The sequence below is a fragment of the Protomyctophum parallelum genome (assembly GCF_964188405.1).
Source record: "Protomyctophum parallelum genome assembly, chromosome: 23".
Taxonomy (NCBI): domain Eukaryota; kingdom Metazoa; phylum Chordata; class Actinopteri; order Myctophiformes; family Myctophidae; genus Protomyctophum; species Protomyctophum parallelum.
Window position 1 is genome coordinate 16,740,839 of NC_139715.1, and position 23,853 is coordinate 16,764,691.

Below are 23,853 nucleotides of genomic sequence, written 5' to 3' on the forward strand. Positions count from 1 at the left end.
AATATAAAGTCCTCAGTTCTCTTATAATGGCTTTCAGTAATCAAGTTAAGTAATACAATTATTTTAATATTGTTTTTTTCCAATATCACACTATTATGAAATATCCAATTTCTCAAATCCGTCATTTCAACCTCTATTTTCAATATTATAACATGAAAACCATGTAAAAAAAAATAATAATCATCATTACGTATCATTTCAGTTGGTGTTTCAATACATATGCACAAAATATTTAACATCACATTTTCTATTTCTTTGGAAATTAACAAAAACATCACGGGACGAACATCTGACGGAGTTGACGAACATCTGACGGAGTTGACAAGTTTAACTGATTTAGGCTCTAGATCACCTAGGATCTTGATTCTGGTGACTAATCCCACATTTTCAAGGATGAGGAATACAGTGGTACTATTTATATTGGCCCTGTGACCATGGCAGCCATTTTCAAAATGGCAGCCACCTGCTGTTATCTTACAATAACTCAAGTTCTACACCACCTAGGATCTTGATTCTGATGACTAATCCTACATTTTCAATGAGGAGGAATACAGTTTTATCTATTTAGATTTATCCTGTGACAATGGCAGCCATTTAAAAAAATGGTGGACCTGCTATTATTTTACCAATTTAGTCAGGGAATAGGCCTATTATCAGAATAATGTCAAATCTGTGAATACATTTCTTACCAAGAATTTTTTCACCAATGTGTTTGTAAAGGTGTCTACTAACATATCCCACATTGGTTTCTATTGAACCACCCTAGAGGCATTTTTGACAGCTGCTGAAAGTTGGGTACCATACCAAGTGGCTATGGCAAAACTAGGGAGTCTATGGCCAAACTAGGGGTCAAACCCCTTGGGCTAAATTCGGCCATATATCCACTTGCCCAAATGTGCTGACCTCATTTTGTGATGATGGCTATGGCCGTTTTCAGCCCAAGGAGTGTTCTTCGTGCATAGCTAATGCTTGGAATGCATTCAGAATCATGAAAACTCCCTAGTTTGACATGTCACATGCTACTTAAAGCATAATGAACATTTTGCCTTATATAGGTTGTTGATGGTACCCCAACTTTCAGCAGCTGTCAAAAGGTCCCCTAGGGTGGTTGAATATAAAGCAATGTGGGATATGTTAGTAGACACCCTTCCAAACACATTGGTGAAGAAAATTCTTGATAAGGAATTTATTACCAGATTGTATTAATATCCCCTGACTAAATAACTCATCTTCTAGACCACCTAGACCCGACTTCACAAACAGAGACCCGATTGACACCTAAACAACAAGTTTGGACAGCCCCACCAATTAGTGTTACGGAAAATAGCAAGTGTCTACCCTAGGCCCAGAGGGAGACACAGAACTTAGATGCGGCTCACATGTTGCACGACTCCTCAACAAGCTGCCACCAGGGATGAGAGCTGAATTCTGCCGCACAATGCTCTGCGGCCCAGGAGCAACCAACACCCTGTTGGAGTTCTCTGAGTGGTTGAAGCATGAGTCCTAGCCATATAGCCTGTGCAAAGGCAAACACCTTGAAGACCTGCTTGAGGTGAACAGTGAGCAGTGAACAGTGAGCGAAAGACTGAAGACAGAAGATCTGCCTTCAGGACTATCAGGCAGGATGTGCAGACACTGAAGGCATCAGTGTCGTTCTGTGTCCCCAGCATGTCAACCAAAGCAATGTTACCAAATCAAAGGAGCCTTCACCTCAAGTCACCTGGGGCTGGGTGAGCAATCGTATCCTGTATCTAGCCTCACAACTAAATACAGACACTTGGCCAGACTGCCGTTTGAAAGGGTCAAACCCTTCATCCTGATTGGGGAAGACCACCCCACCTAATCACACCAACCAAACAAGTGAGGTTGGGGCCTCCAGGTGGGCCAGTAGCCATCTGCACAAGACTGGGCTGGACCCTGCAGGAAAGCAATCTCCAGCCAAGACAATGTAAGTTGACTATAACAGAGCCCCAGAACACAGAGCTCATGAGAAGGATGGAGAAACACTGGCAGGAGGCCACCAAGATACAACGCCACACTGCAGTGGCCAGTGAAGTCAAACTGTGCGTCTGTACCTGAAAGAGACAAGTCAAAGGCCAGAAAGCCCACCTCCTTTTAATGTCCTGTCAGTAGCAACTCAACCTGCACCTGAAATAAGCCCTGACCCCTCCCAGAGAAAGTTCATCCTTGAAAATGTAATGATTAGTCGCCAGAATCAAGATCCTTGGTGGTCTAAAACTTGAGTTATTGGTAAAATAACAGCAGGTTGGTGGTCACTTTGAAAAACAATGGCTGCCATGGTCACAGGACAAATCTAAATAGTACCACTGTATTCCTCATCTTTTAAAATGTATTATTAGTCGGCAGAATCAAGATCCTATGTGGTCTAAAACTTGAGTTATTGTAAAATAACAGCAGGTGGCGGCCATTTTGAAAAACAATGGCTGCCATGGTCACAGGACAAATCTAAATAGTACCAATGTATCCCTCATCCTTGAAAATGTAGTCTTAGTCACCAGAATCAAGATCCTAGGTGGTGTAGAACTTGAGTTATTGTAAAATAACATCAGGTGGCGGCAATTTTGGAAAATGGCTGCCATGGTCACCACGAGACAAATCTGTGATGGCCCTATAGCCAAAAATGTTCCTTAAGGCATGCTCTAACTGTGTGCCAAATTAGAATACGTCCCATTATTCAAAAACTATAATTTTATTGTTTTAGGAACACTTTTGTCAACTCCGTCAGATACATGTCAACTCCGTCAGACACAAAACCTGACGGAGTTGACGTCTGACGGAGTTGACAAAATGTCATTTGTTTTCATCTTAACCCTCTGTAGTACAATGTAGCCATTTTGTTTTTGCTTCATTTGTTAGCTAAACCTAACCCTAAACTTTTATAATAAACATTATTTTGGAATTCTTAACAAAGATCATAATAATGTCCTGACGGAGTTGACATGTAAAAGCTGTGACCACCCTGATATCAACATTGTTTGTTTAAAATATCAAACAATTGAATGCTTTTCAGACCAGGTGCTCCACAGTTGCAACAAATACAAACGGGACTTGGAAAAGGAGTCTTCAGGCTAAATCTGTCGACAATATTTTCTGATTAATTTAAGACTTTTAAAAAACCTGACGGAGTTGACGGGAGACGTGGGACACACATTTGATATGAGTTATCTAATGGAAAATATAAATTAAAATTATTGTGTATATTGTTCGCTATGTTGTTGACAATCTACTTTAATTTAGTATGTATATTTATGTGATTGTGACAGTATTAGACACTTTTTTAGCAGTTTGAAATTATGACCACTTGCTGGGGACAGGCTAAATACAGGCGTTTTTGGGTACAGTGCCTGCTTTTAACTAATTCAGATGGCATATGAAAACAATTATAATGAAATTAATGGCATAATAATACACAACTGTATTACATTTAACTTTGCAAGTGCTTTTATTTTTATTAAATTAATTTATTTTTAACAATAATAAGGCTCTTATGTGTGGGACATGTTTTTTCCACTTTTGTCCCTCATCTCAAGAATGAGTGATATATATACACTCTATATATATATATACTATATAACTTGTCCTATGACAAATAGTGAGAATAGCAGGTCAAGTTGTGAGCTTAAACAAAGCCCACCTTAAACATGGCGTGGGCTTCGTCAGGCAGTGCCACGTCATGGACGCTGATGTCAAAATGGAAGGTGTTGGTGAGGTGGATGGGCTTCACCACAGGTTCCGTCACACTGTCCCGGATGTGGAAGAGCGTGACCGTATGGTCAAAGCCCAGATACCTGCCACAAAGGACACAGGAAGAACCACCGTCAAAAGTGAGACAAGACGAGAGGCGGAGAGGGGTGTTGCGGTAGGGATGGAGCTTGTTAATTTTTTTACTGATAACGAGCACCTTATCGAGCCGGGTCGTTATCGAGCATTTTGTGGAAAGACGGTAGACGTAGACGACAATACATTATGAACAGAAACGGTATATTTTAGGGCCTTCAAATACAGTGATTTTCTAACAGATGGAAGGCAATTGACCATTTTACTTTGACAATATTATTGAAGAAACTGTTATCTGGTTAATATGTGTGTACAGTCACTTTAAACGCGTAAATTTGTTTACCCGGACAGCACTGTTTGGCAAGTATCAATACACTAAACAGCATGGATGATTACAGATATTTCTTGATCGCCTGATGTCATGGGCTATGCTCCATAACAGGTTTGATATATGCCCAAAGCTTATCGATACCGCATGTTTTTTTCCGTGTATCAAGCTCCATCCCTACTTACTTTACGGTGCGGCTCAATCCACCACTATTGAATGAACATAGTAAACGTATTAGTGGTAGTATTTACAGTGGCCATGCCTGCAGTCTTCAATATGACACCCAGTGTGGTGGTGAGGCCTGTGAAAGCGTTCACAGCTTGAGTCGTCTCGAAGCGTTAGTCATGACTCAGCATGGTCAGCTTGTGCATGTGAATGTCAAGTAGCAGAGTAGATGACTGCACAGTGCTGTTGTTTGCGTTTAGCTCCAATGGCTGTGGGACTCTATTGCAATGTTGGTCCGTCAATCGATCTGTCTAACAATTTGGTCTTAAACATGATATTATGAAAACTACTGTCTGGATTGCCATGGAGGAATATCTTGTTTTCTGTTAAGAAAATGTTCATTTATACATATAAAACATACTGTCCACTAAATGTGATCAACATGGATGTTGGACTTGGGTACAGTACTACGCGATGTGCGGAGAACTGTGCAGTGCCGAGGTTGGTGCCTTGGGCCCAAAAACATTTACTCTCATCAGTCATAGAAACGAGAAGTCAAGTAGGGGAAGTGTTGGAAAAATGCAGGATGAATTCATTTTGACAGTTTGATAAGCTATATTCAAACTGTCTGGGGTAGAAAGCTCTGAGCTGAGTGCACTAGTTTAACGCCCTAAACTAGAGACAGTACAATTATATAGCCAGAAAGTCTCAAATGTTTAAAAAGCTCACATTTGTGCAGGTATATGCAGACAGGTTCATAGACACTCAAGATTTACACACATGTATGTAAAAGTGAAAGAGACATACCCATCTAAAACCTCCGCTTGATAAGGGATTTCAAGCTTAGAGTAGCTTTTCTCTTTCGCTTTCACAGTAATTTTCCCTGAAGACTGGGAGGTCTTTTGAACCTTGGAAGCTGGAAAACGCAGAGATTATGAGCACTCTCTCATTTGAGCGGAACAGGTACATTCAAAAGCCATGAAATAAAAATCGAAAATACAAATCATAGCATGAAGATGGACATATTAGGACTATATTTAGTTTAATGTTAATGTTAACAAACACTGTTCAAAAAGTGAAAATTGTTGCATCTCCTGAACCTCTCAACAACTTACCATCAAAACTGATGCTCGCAACTTTGGTATATTTATGCTCGGCCGCTTTGAGCGTAACCGCTTTAAAATCTATTGTCACAGCATCATTTGATGGACTCACTCGAATACTCTGAAAAAGAACAAGTGACAAATTCACCAAATGTGCATACAGTATCAGTATATGTAATTTTCTTCACTATAGTTAAAGATACATTGTGATTCTGATCATACTAATGTGTGTACTGTTCATCAGAAGGTACTCACTGTAATCTGTACATCTTTTGTCCCCGAGTTTAGGAGATGTAAATTCAATAGCTTTGGTTTGTCTGTGAGCAGGGAGAAGATACATTTATTTCCCCATTCAGTTCAGAGCTGACAAATGACTCTTAAAAAACAAAACAAAAAATGGTGTCTTTCCGTTGAGAAGATGGATGCATGCTTTTTTGTGCTGGAAAATCATAATAGTACATTCATGGACATGGAACAAGCTAAATCGACCTTCTTGACTGACACACACACACACACACACACACACGTGTAACAAATATACAGCATAAACAACATTCTTCTGTGAAAGGATAAAGGTGGACTAAAGAAAGCAGGTTTACCTTGTGAGCGTAGGGTGCCAAAGTCGAGCATTTCTATTGAGGAATAGATTCCTGGTGCTGTGTGTGCACAAAACAAATAAAAATAATAAGAAACGGTGAGGAAATTCCTGGAGAGGAATCAACAGTGACTCCTCAGAAAAGCATTCATGGACACAGCAAATTAACCACATAAACCCTAGCGTCCCTTTTCTGGGCACATCAACATAGGTGAACATTTGGCGAAAATAGTGGGCATTGGGATATTTCCGATAAATCACACCTGTGTGTGAAGTGAGGGGCGCTGTTATCATCATACATCATCACATTGCAGCCAATTACAATTGGCATCCTCACTGTTCTGTCATTCTGGCCAATCACAATTGGTATCTTCAATTTTATGCCCTCACTTTTTAATCCTCAATATGTAATTTGCTCATCCAATCAAATCATCGCTAAAATTCACATGCACAAAGCTTGGTATAGGAGGGGCTAGCACCTAGCACCCCTCAAAAATTGGCCCTGTATAGCCCTGGTGTACCCCAGTCAACAAGGTGTGTGTGTGTGTGTGTACACACACACACACACACACACACACACACACAGGTATATATATATATATATATATATATATATACACACACACACACACACAAATCCACTTTAATTCAAGCTTAAAACACATTTTAAGGCCAGTGTCTAGGAAAAGTGTCTACAGCTTTCACTGTAAAATAATCATCAACTGAGGAACATTGCAATTCGAATCAGTAAATCATCCATACAGTGCAGATCTTTACTGCCTTGACATTACACAGGAAACATCAGCCCACACCACACATACCCTAAACCGCCACTGCTAGTTAGCAGCTGCAGAGAAGATGCTGATGTCTTAAGGAAGAATTCAGAAACTTTCTGCGGTGACACTGGTAAGAGGTGTCGCATTTGATTTCCCTGAGACAGACCATGCAAAAACAAGACTAGATCAAAATCTACGCTCTACCCTGCATGGATACTGGAGGCTGTGACACTCCAGCCAGTGTAACTTCAATCAATTTACTCACGCCAATTTAATAGATCTTCCAAGCTGACTGGAACCAAGCAATTGAGATATGTACTCAACTACTGTATGTCTCTGCAAATTGAACCAGCCCCGGCATCTAATCAAAAGAAAAGTTATAGGGATAGAATACATCCCATAGCCTGGAGGGCTCTGTGATTGGCTAGATCGTTGTTAGGCCAGCCTACTGCCCAATTGTGCATCTTAATCATTAGTCAGTGACACACTGGCACCAATCTAGCAGTCCAGCCAAAAAACAAGCAAAACAAGAAAACACTTGAGAATATCAAAACTGTGCCAAAGGTCTTTGGTATCAAATGGTGGGAAGAAATCGGGCAGGCAGAGCTAAAAAGAAAAAAGGGCATCCGTCTCTTCTGTCTCATCCAATTACACCAAGGTGAATTCGAGGAAGGAACCTCCAGGAACTCAATCCCCGGACTTGCATTGGAATGCTGCTCAACAGTTGACAGAGGGTCGTGGGTTGTATGCGAGAGCTGTCATGTGTAATAAATGGGGAAAGCACTTACACATGAATGAGTGTTTATCTCCACATGTTCACATGAGCGTTTATCTCCATGCAATGATGATTGTGCGACAGTTAATGGATGGCAGAGTGGTGCACTCATCTGGGCTTCAGGTAAAACATGCTCTTTCAAGTTTCAACCCGTATACTTTACGATCAATCTGAAACCCAGGCCAGACATCAGTCTGCCATCTCTGGTAGCCTACTAGCCAGGACAGGCAGTAAGTAGCCTTCCTCCTTAGATGGCATAGTGTTTAGCCAGCTCGAAAGGCCTGACGCCCCCCGGAGGGGGCCTTGCACCATCCCCACTGAGCTATAGTCTGCAATTAGACGTCTTTCCACAAATGGGTTAAAATTGGTCTAAAAAAAATGAAAGTTTTACTACATAAAAATGAGATGTGCCCATCGCCATTTTCAACTGCCCCTGCAGTAATTTCAGCCTCGAAGCCGAGCCTGCAGCTCGACTGTCCTGCCCCGACAAGCGGCGAAAGCCAATGGGGAAAATACACTTACTGAGATGGCATGCGTTGCTTTTCTGCTTCATTTAGCAGCAGTGTGAGACATTAAGATTAAAGAGAAAAAGGATGACATGACAAAGGTCATGAGTCTAATCCACAGCCATGACAATTCAGGACCATGACTGTCAATGTGATACGTTTATTAAGGCCGTGTGGTCTCAGCTCTCCTAACTGTAATAAATGTGACACAGAAGTTGGTACGTATGCACATATGCTTTGCAAATGTACAAAGATACAGGTGTTTTGGAATGAGGCGAAGAATGAGCTGGACACCTTGATTGGATATAATTTGAACTTGTCACCTCTCCAGTGTGTACTAGCAGCTAAGGACGGTATCCAGTGCAAGGACCAGACAACAACAAATTAGTTGGAATACTACATAGCGAGAAAGACTATACTCAAGCTTTGGATTCATAGAGACACTCCTACACTGGGTGATTGGTACAAGGAGGTAATGACTGTGGTTCCTCTGTCTAGAGAAACGGACTTATCTCCTCCGCGATAACATGGAAGGGTTCACGAAGGTAGGTCTTAGATACAGTGGACCGGACCCCTCTAGACTGCGCTTTAATGTACCTTATTGAACAGTTGAGAAAAACAAAAAGACTCTAGTAACTTGGAATGTACAATCATGTCAAGACTGTGGTGTACTCGTTTGTCTTGATTTTTGTTTTGTTTTGTTTTTGACTGTGTAATGTCCGTATTGTGGTATTTGTTGTTTTTCTATGTTGTGTTAAAACAATGGGTGGTTCTATATGCATGGTATTGCGATCGAAACAGCTGTGAAATTTCAGAGCCTCAATAAAAATACATTGAAAAAATAAAAGAGAACAGGCCGTGTGTGTGTGTGTGTGTGTGTGTACCTGAGGTGACTTCCACCTCCACAGGGAGGATAATAAACTGGTCCGGGTCTGATGCGTTGGTTTTAATCCTGATGAAGGCAGTGTGGTTGTCTGCCTCTCGTGACGAGAAGCTCGCCCGCATCACCCCTTTAGTCTCAAAGGGGGGTATCTCCTGAGAGGGAAAAGGACATTATAAAAGACATTTCTCGGATTCAGAAATGTGCCTTCCAATTTATGATCTGCATTTTGAGAAAGCAGTGATTAGTACTTGCACCGATTAATCTAAACCATTTTCAAGCGCTTAACTCTTTGCTGAACTTGAGCAACACAACACCTTCAAATCCAGATGGGGTACAATTTCTTCCACTCCCAAAAAATAAGTCTCCTACATTCAATAAACTAAAAAAAAAAAATATATATATATATATATATATATATATTATTTTTTATTTATTTTTTCTCTCCAATTTGTATGCACCAGTTTCATTTCAGTGTCTCTACTCCATTGCTGTTATTTACAGTTAACTATCGTTAGTTCTAGGGCATTCACTTCTAGTAATTTTACTAGTTGACTACCGGTAGTTGCCTAGTTTACAAATAAATATTTGTACATTTAAAAACATGTACATTGGTGACTATAATCTACCTAATCTTGAGGCCTACAAATTCAGAAAAGAATTGTCAACTAGCACCAACAAGGTTGACTAGTGGATTTACTAGTCGACTAGTTGAATAGTCGACTAGTTGCTTAAAGCCCTAGTTGGTTCACCACCACCGCTGAGCTTTATTAGTATTTAGTACACACTGAGTATGTGTAGCGAAGAAGGTATGACAAAACACATATTTTATGATTCATAATTCCTGCCTATCCTTGTACGCACCCACAAGTTTCGGGTGCCTCCCTGTTGACCTGTGGGCAGCTCCAGGTGCAGGTCACCCCCACTGGAGTACATTTCCACCACCTGTGAAGAGCAGGAGGCAATTAGACAAAAAGCATAGTCACTTGTCATAGAGCAGTGGTTCTCAACCAGTGGTCCGGGTCCATTTGGTTTCATTTTAGTCTCTCAAGTGTTACATTATCTGCAATACTTACTTTACAAGAAGTCTACACTACAATATTAGAGAATGTAGAAGAATTGTTATCTTTGGTTTGCCTGTTATCTCTCCTAATGGTACCAACATCAATACAGAATGTATTGAAAAATATTCTTTAGTTTTGGGTCTGAGGCTAAATATTCTTTAGTTTTGGGTTTGAAAGGCTATAATCTCGTCAAATCATCATTGGATACATTTTCATTGTTTTGATCATTGTGCTGTTCAAGGAGGAGACTGCGAATCGGGTATGCAGAGGGGGCGAGTCACGGGCATTTCATTAAAAGCTGGGGCAACAACTTTTTCACAGACATCCTGGAGTTATTTCAGAAATTTGATTCGTGAGGGATTTTATTTTTTGCAGTTATTTCAGTCAAACAAAAGAACATTTGTGTGACGGAAGTCATCGCTGAAAGGAGTCTTTCATGACTTGGGTCAGAACTTAAGGAAACTAGAGGAACACTTAAAGATGATTTTATGTTAAAATTTGCTTCGGCTGTCAATGTGGTTTCCAGAAAATTTAAAGCAAAGCAAATGAAAGAGACAAGATCATGGATCATCATTACCCAACAACCAACAACCAAGGAACAGTGCAGAACGTACCATTCCTGACAGCAAGTACCAGGTGTGAGGTTGAGTTTACCTGTAGTGGTTCGCTGTGGGGGTTGTGAATGTTGATAAGAGGAGAGAAGCTGCTATTGACAGGCACCCGGGCCCCAATGAAGGGCCGTAATCTGTATGGGTTGGGTATGCCCACTCCGAATACCTGGAGAGAAATTTGGACAAATTAAATTTTCCCAATTTGAGGTTCCACACTTTTTTTCTTCACTGCATTAGAAGAACTTTGTTAGTGTTCAGACAACAAGAAAATGCAATCAGTGCACAATAGCCAGGGCTCTCCATTCATTTATCTATTTATCTACTTCACACCAACCTGATATGTAAACACTCCGTGATGTGAGGTATTAATAAATAAAGTATTCTCTACGTTGCCGACTACTCGTGCCAAGAAAACGACGTCAAACGACGTGTTCCCCCCCGGATGAATTATCTGTAGAGAAAGGAAAGAGAAAAGAAAGAAAAAGGGAAATCTGAATATTTCTTTCATTAGTCAAAATGCAAGCTTGTCATTTGTTTTGGTGAGGTTACTGGACAGATAAATATTATGAACTAGATCTATGGTATAAATTCTCAAGGGAGATTTTCATTACATTTGGAAGGCACTTACTACAGTCATTTGCGCCTTCATTTACATACCATTAACGTAGACATTAACATTTTGCTAAAGTCTGCAATAATTGTGTTTTGGGCCATTTGCAGATCAGGCACAATATAAAAGGGGCTATTCCATGTCAATGTACCCCAAATATATTTTCATTCTTCCATTCCGTCATAGGAACACTGAAATGATGATTTGGTTTAAATTAAAGCATGAGCAATTGATTCATAGTGGGGAGCTGGGGACAATGAATCATAATGTTAGAAAAGTCTGATTTCTGTATTGTTCCAATTTCAAATGAATAAAATTCACCCCATGAACCCTAGGAGTTTGACTATGCGATTCATGTTAGATACATACTCTGACTTAATTTGCTACTCTCAATGTACACCTACAGAGTAAACCTAGTGAGGTCACTGACTTTAGACTGCTTTAGATCATTTATATACTTCATTACAACGTCCCTTTCGACAAGTGTTGCTCGAAGGTATATAGGTCACGGACGGTGTGTGAGTGTGTCCCAAGAGGAGAAAGCCTTGACCCAGAAAACCACATACATCACACAATTTTAACTAATGACACTAAAGGGTTACGGGTTATATTTATGCTCAGTGACTGTATATCACAATGAAAATGTTGAGCTTTAAATTTGAGAAAAAAATTAAACAGCCAATGATGCTTCAACTGTTAATGAAACATTCACAACAGTGCCCATACCCGAGGTGGGGTTGGCGAAAGGGCCTTTCTGTGTGGAGTTTGCATGTTCTCCCCGTGTCCCCTATAGGGTAGGTACCCTCACAAAAACATGCCGTAATCCTGGTCTCTAAACTACCTCCCCCTGGCCTGATGGAGGGGAAAGGAACTGGTTGGAATAACGTGTTCCTTCCACACGCTATGTCCAACCGGGGAAACTCTCCCCTGTCAGGTGAAAAGAAGCAGCTTGGACTCCTCATGCATATTAGGAAGCATGAGGTCAGTCCGCTGCCCTCCCCAGGTTGGCAGAGTAAGTGTAGCGCCCAGGATTACATTAGATAATTGACACTGGGTGAAGAAAAGGGTTGCAAAATCGTGGGATAAAATTTAAAGAAACATTCACAGCACACATTCATTTTTGGGCCTCCACCTGACTGGTAGGGGGGTTGGGGGGGGGAGAGAGAGAGAGGAGTGACAAGCAGCAAATGGTACGACCAGCCTGGAATCGAACCAGGGACTTGTTGGCATTTAGCCTTGTGCCAGAAATACCCACAAATACAAACACGTGTCAATAGTGTCCTAAACCAGCTCTCCCAGGCAGTGGACACATTCAGGTCAGAAGACACTTTTGGCCAAATTGTAAATTAATTATGGTTAATAATAAATCAAGACTGCTGGTGCCACAGGACTTCCTGTCAAAATTCAAAAACCAGGGCATGACAATGACTTTTGATGTACAGAAAATAAAATAAAGAAAAATCACCTACCCTGTTTTGAAAGAATGACGCATGGAAATGCGCAGTTGTGGCTGATATCGATATTAAGCTTATTTCCTCTTGGCTTGGGTTGTGCAAGTAAACTTTTTCCATTTTTGGCATGCCAACAGGCCTGGGCATACATGTGTGGGGCATCACATAAGGGACAAATACAAAGAAAGCACACACAAACATGTCAATAGTGTCACCAACATGGTGAGGCAAAGCAATGTTGTTTTATGCTTTAGCTTTTTTCTTTATTGCTCTGTAGTGTAAAGCACTTTGAGCTGCATTTCATGTCATGAACGGTGCTATACAAATAGTTTTATTATTATTACTAGTCATTAGACAGACAACCTACCTCAAACCCTAACCTAACCCTAAGCGCAAGCATGGGAGCAGTGCATGTTCGTAACCAATGCTGTGAGAGACCAATGCTGTTTGTAACAACTTGATATTATCAGTGAAGTCTAGAAAAGGATTGTTGAGTTTGGCGAAAGCAGCATGAATTTGACAGTCTCAGGATCCAACGTGGTAAATAACTAATTTTTGTATTAAGAGTTGTCGATTGAGAAAAACAGGAGGTAAATAATGCCGAGACAAGATTCCGGATGAATGAGAATAAGGGACACGGTGTGAAACACTACAGGCTACAAAGGTTTGACATACCTGTAGGCCTATAGAAAACAACACTTTGCATTGACTGCAAAGAGAGTTGAAAGGTACATTTTTAAATTTCTTGGTTTCCGTATTTTTAGGTCGGCCTGCGAGATTGTACAATCTCGGTGCGAGTTAAAGCTTCCTTTTGGTCCACTCTAGTCTTCCGCTCAGCCCTGATCTAGAGCGCTGTGGTGAAAACACCTAACAGATAAATCTAAATGCATTCGGCAGGTGCTGCAAACGTGTGCGCTTGTTGGGTCAAGTGGCCCTATTAGAACGAAAGGTAGTAATTATACAATTAGTACTTCTGGGAGTCTAGCCAACTCTTAAGGCAGTCCATGACTGACAGTCCAATACAATCTATACTAAACTGAGACCACTTAGCAGCAGCATCCCAGAGAGATCGAATTCACATTATACTTATACAGTCTGAGAAACTTAAAAGTGCAATGAGCTTCAAATGGTAAATCAGCAACTTTATAAGCAACCAATGGTACTGAAAACAAGGTTAGAGCCAGCATAATGTGCTAGTTCCATTACAGGAAATAATGAATACAGTATAACCTAAATCATCCGAGTTAAGAGATATTCCTTTCAGCTTTTCATATATTGCAGTTGTTTTACATTTGTCAGATTCCTCTGGTTGCCAGGTGGCCAGTGATGGCATCGTGAACAGGTGGTCAGAAACACATCAAGAGTCCACACTGTCACACTTTCCTATGTTTTGTCATTCCAGACATTCCATTCATGTTGCACAGGCTGATTTCACAGATTTAGCAGCATGGCATTACGTCGGAAAAAGAAACACGAACATACAGTCGATACACAAAGATCTGCATGTTCTACATGATGATACAGTACAGCAACGCTCTGACCTACAGTGCGTGGGAGATAACGACAGACAGATTTGCTGGGAGTGGCTGAACGTTAAGGATTTTGTACTCACTGTTCATGGAAGTCGAGCATAGGTGGCTCGAAGCGTATGGGCCTGGTGTTCCCTCTGTGCAGAGGCAGGCTGGAGGGACAGACAATGAGACAGGTTAGGAGGACACAGACAGCGGTGCACTGTTGTGTGTTCATGTTAGTGCCACAGTGTGAGTGGTGGTGGTGGCACTGTCAAAACAGATATACCTCGGAAGTTAAAGGGGTTTTGTGTGTGTGTTCGGCGTGCGTGTGCGTGTGTAACACAGTTAACAGGAAACCTGTCAAACCTGCTCAGGATGACGACAGGGCAGTGCATATTATTTCTCTCCCGTTACAGATTATTCACTTCTATAGCTCACGAGCATGAGTTTCATTAAAAAGAGAGTGCCAAAAACATTGGAGGCAGCGCAATGGTTAATGTTGCTTGGCCCCTCACTATTGAGACGCCTGCACAACACTAATGGCCACAATCAGTCCGCAAAAGGTAGCCTGGAGGTTCACATTTTGCATGAGTGTTTGCAAGAAGTCCTACAGCGTAAATAGATTTGAGAACACAAGCAGTTTGAAAGCTCCAGATTTCTGCAAACAGTGCATCAGAGCTGTAGGGTAAGGTTTGCAAGGTTAAGTCATAAATACTGTGCGAGAGTATATATACACAGAGTTCCTCCTGGGGGAGCAAAAATGTTGCTCTGCGTCATGTTAACATTTTTAATCATGTCATTTTCTGATTGGCCCACGACAGCACAGTGACACAAGACACAAACCGTATGATGGCAGTAGATGATTGGTGTAAAAAGTGCTAGCAGAAGGCAGGAAGGTGTGAAATGGCCCACTATCTGTAGAGGGATCCATCAGCACTGCAAAGCGACCAACAGGCTGACCACAAGCAGCTTCCTGTTCTAGATGAGCGAGAGAGAAATACCCTATGAGAATTTTAACTCAGAAATGTTTCAGGGGCTCAATGATAAATGCAACGAAAAGTCGAACTAAGTGTTTCAGTTCCGTGGGAGGTGGGGGGGCAACACATTGGCAATTAATTTGGGTTTCTGATTGTTGAGGAAACCTTTGTTGCTCCATCCATCCAAAATATTGACACAAAAACACAGAACGTTTAAGTGCATGTGGAAATTTGCCTGGGCTCTGCAAACTACACTACCGGTATATTGCCGTTTTGGATTACAAAAAAGAAACAGATTGCTGATACTGTAGAATCATTAGTCATTATTAAGAACTAAGCCTATACAGGGTGATAATAGACCCCAATGTGTATTTTGGAGGGGTCTTCATCGACCCGATAGTTAATTCAGTGATTGAGCCATCAGAATCAAGCATTCAACCAAGCCACGTAATAAGCATTATTACGTTAAATCAATAATGACCAAATCAGAGTTTAAAAGTCACGGCTCCTCCCGAGGCAATGGGCAAATTAGTGCCGCACAATTAATCGAAAAAGGATCAAGATCTAGATTCTGGCACCTAATTCTAAATTTTAGCAAGAATTGTGCAGCACTAGTTGGCTGTCGAATTCATTTTAGTTACTCTTATGTTTTGAGAGAGGGTTAAGTCGAGCACTTTGATGATATCTGTTTAAAGCCACAGTAGTAGTTGGCTCCAGGTCTGAGGTGCCACATTTTTAATGTAGTAATTAATGTTCAGTAACTACAGACTAAAGAAAACTAATATTTTCATGGAAACAATGAGATTCGTGAAAGAATCGTGATCTAATTTCTTGTGGAGGAAAATCGAGATACACATTTGAGCAAGAATGGTAAGGCAAATGCAGAAAATCCAGACATACTATATAGACACATCTTTGAGGGCTGTATAGAAAGGGGGGTCTGTACAGTATTAGCCCATTCAACTGCAGCAGCGGTGGTGATACAGTAACCTTATCACAAGAACTAATAAACACATACTGATCCAGTCGGCGGACATTGACCTCCTATTATCATCAAGCTAGCTTTTCAAACACATGACTTAGGCTACAGTGTCCTCCCTTACAAATACAGTGAAGTACGCTCACAGCGACGTAGTGGCATATTACCAAGTAAAACTACAGCTACTGTATGCAAACTGAATTCAAAGCTTTGCCAATGAAAACAGGTGACATCTTCTCGATAGAAGCTACAGTCAGTTGTGTGTGCTTATGAGCCCTGATAGTAATCAGCTTTAATTGTATAGCACCTTTCACACAAAATATGAAGCCCAAAATGCATTACATTAAAGAGGTAAAAAAATAAAAGTTAAGATAGGGTGAGAAAAACGAGAGGGCATTAACTGATTTTTTAATGTCTACCTTGGCAATATTTCCAAAACAATGCTGTTGAGGTCACATTGTTTATAAAGGACTTCAAATCAGACATATAACTAAATAACACATGGGCATATTATTTGTGGTTTGATCAAGGGAGTCAGGTTGCCAAGAATGTTAATGTTTAGAAAGTTATTATTCATAGGGATGCACCGATCCGGCTTTTTGGCATTCAATACCGATTTCGATACATGGGGGTCCAGTATCTGCCGATACAGAGTACCGATCCGATACCCCCCACAAAGAAACGTAATAACCTATTAAGCTGTGTGGAGTCTGGAATCATTATTTTGTGTAAGGCAACATCAAGGCTTGACTTTGTAAAACAAAATGTAACATAAATGCACTGAATTATTTATTAAATAACTGTGCAACAATTAGACCAGGTTAATGTGTGAGCAGGCTAGCCTGGCTGCATTCCACATGTTACAGTATACTGTCAATACTACACTGCTGTGTCACAGAGGAGGTAGAGTTGTTTTCATACTGTAATTACACATAATTATCGGATCGGATAATGGATCGGCCACCGATCCGATACCCGATCTAGAATTTTAGCCTGGATCGGCGCCGATCTCCGATACGAGTATCGGATCGGTGCATCCCTAATTATTCATCCATTATACATTGATCAGACAGACAGGTGTCAGGCAGCTTAAGGCATCTGCGTTGTTAGGTTTAACAGCCTACTAATGAACAGTACAATTGTGCATCATTCGCTTCGATATTGAAGTTCAAATTAATGATATGACCAGGCTGAACTATATTTTATGGTGAGAAGAACAGCAAAAGCCCAAGGGCCCTTGTGCAACACCACATTTTGAAGTTTTGAAGGATAAAGGATAGAGGATAAACAAGTACAATTTTAAATGATGAAACAATAGAATTCCATCATATTGAAGCTGATAAATTATTTGTGTGGGGTTCTATGTCCTGATTGGATAACATTGGATTCCCCCCCCCCCCCATCCTAAACATTGTGACTCTACGTTGTGTTTTAGCTGTGGATACTATAGTGGCTATTTCACTGGGACCGGAGATGGGGAGGGGCATGTTCTCTTTCAACCCATGCCCAAGGTGATGTCATTCCTAAGGCATGCTGTGTCGGGTACGTGTGGAGGGACGCATCCCATTGCAAAAGGGATACTGGTGCAGGGCAGAGTTGAGTGTACACACACACACACACACACACACACACACACACACAGGACATACAGCTCTCACCCAGCCAGATTCACACGTGGGTCTCTATGGGCGTGTTCACAACAAGGCCAAGCAGCGCAGGCCTCTGATCTGGAGAACTGTGATTGGACGAATTCCAGAGCATGAGAGCTGGACTCGCTTTTAGGGGATGTAAACCACCAGGAGGGGGGGTGAAAACAATTGCGTAGAATGTGCGTGTATGTGGTCAATAATCTTGAAACGTGCATACGTGTAAACACACATCACATGCCTAAAATACCTTCGAACTTTGCCAGAGTTTTTCATTGTCGTTTTAATTTTCAAGAAGTCCAGACATTCGCCCTAACCTACCTGCTACTCACCAAAACAAAGGCGGGTTGTGTCATTTCATTAGTGGAAGCACTCTGTGCCCCCCACCACACGGTAAAACGGTACTTTTTGGCCAGAAAGGGATTTTTTTTTCACCGGAAGAAAAATATTGTCTATGAGGCAATTCTCTGGGCAATATCGGTAGAAGGCGCAGTGGAGTAACTAAAAGTATTTTTTTTCCGGTGGAAACAAAATCCCCTTTTGGCCAAAAAGTACCGTTTATACGTGTGGTGGGGGGCCGCCGCTCAGAGTGCTCCCAGTGCTCCCACTAAGGAAAGTAAGCTTTCTAATGACACAACCCGCCTTTGTTTTGGTGAGTAGCAAAAACGTTATTTTTATTTACGCTAAAGAGGAGAGGCTGGTCTGCATTCATGCGAGCGGCGGAAGTTGAGAGTAACATAGCTCTAAATGCAACGCATTAGAGCTATGGACCAGAGCTACCTATAACCCTATGTGTATTAGTTAGATGACGATGCATCTTCAAATAGAATTGAAACAAATCTCTCATGAAAGTCTGACGAATCTAGTGTCCTTCCCGCCCCTGGGCAATCGGCTAGCCGACAGAGGCTGCAGGAAAGCAAGGTTGGAAACTAGGACAAGGTGTGCTATACTGCAAACGGTGACATGCTTCATTGCCACACCTACCAAATGCCAAGCCTCTTCGCTACAGCCATGGACCATATTCACACTGCAGGGCTGCGGGCATGTTGCCATTTGGGATTTTTTTACTGGGAAAATCAACAAATCCTTGCATTGAAGCTCAGCTTACAAAAGCATGCATGCACTATGTGAGATTTCTAGTGACTGTAGCCTGAAAATATGTTTCAGGATGGAAGCAATTGCTGCTATTGTGCCATTATTAAACCCTTCAAAGTTATCCATTGTCTTGCGTGCTTGCATGCGTGTGAGAGAGATGGGAATCCATATCTGCATCACAGAGAGGAAGGCTTTTTAGGACGGAATAAAATAGGCAGTTGCACGTATTACATAATCATATTTGTAAAGATCAGGAAAAAGAAATTGAATCGTTTCCACCTGCTGTTTAGAAATGCAAAAGTGAGGCGTTTGTCACATGGGACATTAGGAGTAAACATGTAGACCATGCCAGAAATACTTTGAAAAGGCAGCTCGACAACACATTTCTGTATACCTGACAAGTGACAACTTGCCTGACATTGCATTGTTCCGTCCTGGACTACTGATGCGATGCAAATGCCACATACGTGTCTGTCCTCCAACAACAAAATCTCCTCTCCCATCCGAGTCTAGACAATAAAGTCTAATCTAATCTTAGATTACAAAACGCCAAGGATTATTTATGAAAACTGTCCAACGCCTGTCAGAGACAATAATGCAATAGTAAACATAATCAAGTCTTACCTTTTTTGATGATATGAATTTATGTCAGACTCTGTCTGTAAAAGAAAGTAAGAATAGTTTCATTGGACATAACAGGAAATAGACAAGTGACAAATGTAACTAAGCTATAACCTTTGCAGTTAAAAAAAAACATGATTAAAGTGCTTAACTTGAGGTATTACTCATAGGCTAAGAGATGCGATTCAGAATGCACTTAATTATATATTAAATATTTTGGAACATAATATTTAAGCTGGGCCCCAGGCACTGCTCAGTGGCTGCCCACTGCTCCAAAAAGTTAGGTGGGGTCAGGCAGAGGACACATTTCTCCACAGGGATCAATAAAGCATAACTCATCTAAAAAAGTCAGAGGGCATCTAGCAAGACAGAGGGGGTGCATACTTAGTTTAGACTAGTCATTGGTTAGATATGGGTTACGGTTAGGTTTAGGTGTGCTGCCCCGTGGGAGTTTAGGGTTTGAGATAGGTTGTAGGACTAATGACTGGTCTAACCAATGACTAGTCTAAACCAAGTACTGTCATCGTTCACAGTCCTGAGTCAAATAAAAAATAAAGCTAGTCAGAAAGTCAAATTTTCTGGCTCCTTCCCCTTGAATGTGCACGCACACATTACATCTCCCGACATGTTAGTTGTTATAAGGATTACGAGCTTGTCATAGGATAGTTTAGTGAGAAAGCGGCCAATGAATAATGGAAAAACTTGTGGTGCTGCTGAACGATGCCTTCAGCAGTGCACGTGAGGTCAACTCACACTCACGTTAGAGACTCTCTGGCTCAAACAAGAAGTAGCAAGTGAGGAGGTTAGGTTTCAGCACCACTAGCTACAGTATTGTGTTGCCAGCCACTGCTGCTCTGCCATTTTTTGCAGTTAATAATATGACTGAAAGCTGAAATCAGGCGCATCCGCCGACAGCTTGGCTATATGAAATCATAAGATTAATAACATTGAGTTTCAAGTCAACACCTCAATCACCTCAACACAGAATTTTGTGTCCTTCTATTTGTCGTTTGAGCAAAATCGGTGGTTATTGGTTTCTGCATGCCTTTAGCACGTCTTAATAAATAATTAATAATACATTTCAGTTATACTAAGAGGGCATTTTAGCATTGAATAAGGATGAACACCAGTGAAGTAAATAAATATGTTTTTGGTCTTTTTCCCCCTGTCTCTTTCGGAGGGATGAAGAGCAGGGCATCAGGCAGCACATATTTTTGTTTATCTCAACCAGGGGGGCAGTCAGACAGATATTTTGTGAAGCCTGAAACTCCTGAAAGTTCATATAATGGCCTGTTGTGGCGCTGTCATTGGACCAGGGGGGCAGTCAGCCAGATATTTCGTGAAGCCTCATTTGAAATCGGTAGTTCATATAATGGCCTGTTGTGGCGCTGGACCGGACCCAAAAAGCCCCATAGCTCCATAGAGGCCCATGTATTTTGGCCCAACTTCACCTAGACTGTATTACCTTAATAAACATGGTCATGAATACTTTCTTCTTCCAGTCACTAGTTTAAAGTCTAATTTCTAATGTCATAATATTCTTTTTGGAAAATTATGGTCCCATTAATTAAAAAAATGACCATAAAGAAAAAAAACCATCGCGTATGTTCTGAGGGGCGTGGCTACCATTACAGTCTATGATCGGGATTCCCCTCCCACTCGAGTCAAAATAAAAACCAACGGAGAAGAAGGGGGGAATCCCGCCTCGTTGTCTGGGCAGCCAATGACCAGCTGGTATACAAAACGGAACCAGCCAATGGCCAGCTGGTACCAAAGATGGCGACTTACATCAGGAATTAGCATATTATTACAGGCTTCATTTTACGTTCATGTTAGACCCGGGGAACGCTTTGTCCATATTTTTTACAGTCTATGCATTGGACCCATAAAAACCCATAGCCCCATAGAAGTCCATGTATTTGGGCCCAACTTCACCTAGACTGTATTACCTTAATAAACATGGTCATGAATACTTTCTGCTTCCAGTCACTAGTTTAAAGTCTCATTTCTAATGTCATAATATTCTTTTTGGAAAATTATGGTCCCATTAATTAAAAAAATGACCATAAAGTCGCGCATGTTCTGAGGGGCGTGGCTACCGTTACAGTCTATGATCGGGATTCCCCTAGTCAAAATAAAAACCAACAGAGAAGAAGGGGGGGAAGTCCCGCCTCGTGTCTGGGCCAGCCAATGGCCAGCTGGGCCAAAACGGAGCCAGCCAATGGCCAGCTGGGCCCAAACGGATCTAGAAAGATGGCGACTTACAGTGCAGGAATAACAGGCTTCATTTTACGTCCATGTTAGACCCGGGGAACGCTTTGTCCATATTTTTTTTACAGTCTATGATCTCAACAGAGGGGGTGCCGAGTATAGTTGATAGCAGCTATAGAACTTTACTAAACTAGCACTAGAGTTACAAAGCGCCGCGATCATGCTGCCCCTTCATCATCTGAAAGCTTGGCATGCAACAGACCCTGCCGCTGACAAATGGCTACTGATAACGGTCTTATAGAGGAAGTAACGCAGGTGATACCGATCTGAACTTCACTCCCACATGGACCTAGCAATGCATGCATAGGTCCTGATAGTTTATCATACACCCACCCCATGGTTTATCAGCCAGACTAACCAGGAGGCAAGAAATGAGACTCATCTTACCTGCAAGAGGCCTTCATCCCCAAAGTGAAACACCTCTAAGATTGTGTCTGTCTGAATAAAAGCTGTGGAGAGAGAATGGTCAGCAGTCAATTTTATAAATATATACATAGCCTACATGATACATACATGTTAGGTACAGTTGATTTTTTTTAATCATTTTTTGTCAGATGCGAGCACCAATTACCAATATTCTATCAAAAAGGTGCAAACGTTTTTAATTTATAAAGAGAACATTTAACTATAATTGTATTTAAACTCTTAAGCCATTCATTATCACTTAAATACCAAATACACGCGTATATTGTCTTGTAGATCTGCTATTTTTTGTAAACTTTTTAACATTTTGACTTAAGAATGAGGATGAAAGTGGTTAAAAATCAGGACACATCGTCTGCTACTGCGATACCAAAAAAAGAAAGTCATGAAGACTGATATATGGGTCAGGCTTGCACGTGTGTGTGTGTGTGTGTGTGTGTGTGTGTGTGTGTGTATATATGTATGTATGTATGTATGAATGTATGTACGTATACACACACACACACACACACTCACACACACATATATACAGTATACACACACACACACACACACACACACCAAAATTACCTAGGCCAAGGCCACTTAAGCATCTCTCTGATGAATTGAAAATGGTGGACCCGGTTGTAAATAAGTGTAATGCTTTATCATGGTGTCATCCACAGTAACAGTTTTTGTATTGACTTGTGCTTTTGTTTGAAATGTACCCATTCTGCGATCAATCAATCCCTGATAACACTGCTTAAAGTTAAACATTCATGACAACTTTTCTCTGATTGCTTTCAAGGAATAGTGGAAGCAAACATGTATTTCTATCAAAGAGGAAGTGGGGCTCTTCATCGAACAGTACTGCAACCATCTGTCCAGAACTTATTCATACCTAGTTTCAGTGTCACTGTAACAGTAACACGGACTGGAGCCTAAAAGCCTGGTTACCGAGGCTAACTGGAACCTAGCCTTCTTGCCCTTAAAAATCCTACTCCATTCTGGGAAACAAAACTGTTTTGTTTTTGTACTGCAGTATTACCTGTAAGACAAGTTGGCTTAAAGTCATCTAAGGTATGTGAATATATAGGCTTGTGATGTTGACTTAACTCTCTTCTCCAGGTAACATTGCATTTTATTCTCATGAGACATCCAACCAGGCTTAGTTATAATAGCTGCTACAAAGTGTGTGTGACAACTTACAAGTGACAACAGCATACATGTTTTTGCTGTTTGTAAGTATTACAGTTTTGATTCACATAACAGAGCTTGGATTTGTATGGCAGATTGAAAATATTCCATATGGAACTTTATTAACCTATCCAATTCAATTAATAATAATAATATGACGCATTTGATAGATTTACATTTGCATATCTATCATATATGCAAATATGAAAATCTATCAAATACATCTATGATAGTATTGATTCTACGGCTATGAATAATTATGAAAATAATTGCCTATACATAAGTTATTCACCGACTACAAACATAAGCAAAGAAAGTTGTTTTCTCCCCGTTGTCTCCATAGAGCTGATCAGTCAACCTTCCGTGAGAATCAAAACATGTCTGTCTCCATGGCTATGTTTTATTTGTGGTGGTGGTGTTGGGTGGCCAAAAACACAGTAGAATATTCAATCTTGTACTAAATGTATCCAACCATGTGTAACTCTGAGAGGG

General features: G+C 41.0%; 1 protein-coding gene across 1 annotated transcript in view; it reads right to left on the reverse strand.

Moving 5' to 3' along the window:
- Positions 1-23,853, reverse strand: part of LOC310854210 (transmembrane protein 131-like) — a 48,619-nt gene that overhangs the window by 23,796 nt on the left and 970 nt on the right. Inside the window, exons 2-14 of the mRNA XM_083758758.1 lie at positions 22,150-22,211; positions 19,495-19,529; positions 14,275-14,343; positions 12,681-12,801; positions 10,936-11,052; positions 10,645-10,767; positions 9,791-9,871; positions 8,931-9,081; positions 5,994-6,050; positions 5,650-5,711; positions 5,407-5,515; positions 5,099-5,207; positions 3,656-3,809 (exon numbers count right to left, since the gene is read on the reverse strand). Of these exons, the coding sequence (XP_083614884.1) occupies positions 3,656-3,809; positions 5,099-5,207; positions 5,407-5,515; positions 5,650-5,711; positions 5,994-6,050; positions 8,931-9,081; positions 9,791-9,871; positions 10,645-10,767; positions 10,936-11,052; positions 12,681-12,801; positions 14,275-14,343; positions 19,495-19,529; positions 22,150-22,211 (1,250 nt within the window). The remainder of the gene's footprint in view (positions 1-3,655; positions 3,810-5,098; positions 5,208-5,406; positions 5,516-5,649; positions 5,712-5,993; positions 6,051-8,930; positions 9,082-9,790; positions 9,872-10,644; positions 10,768-10,935; positions 11,053-12,680; positions 12,802-14,274; positions 14,344-19,494; positions 19,530-22,149; positions 22,212-23,853) is intronic.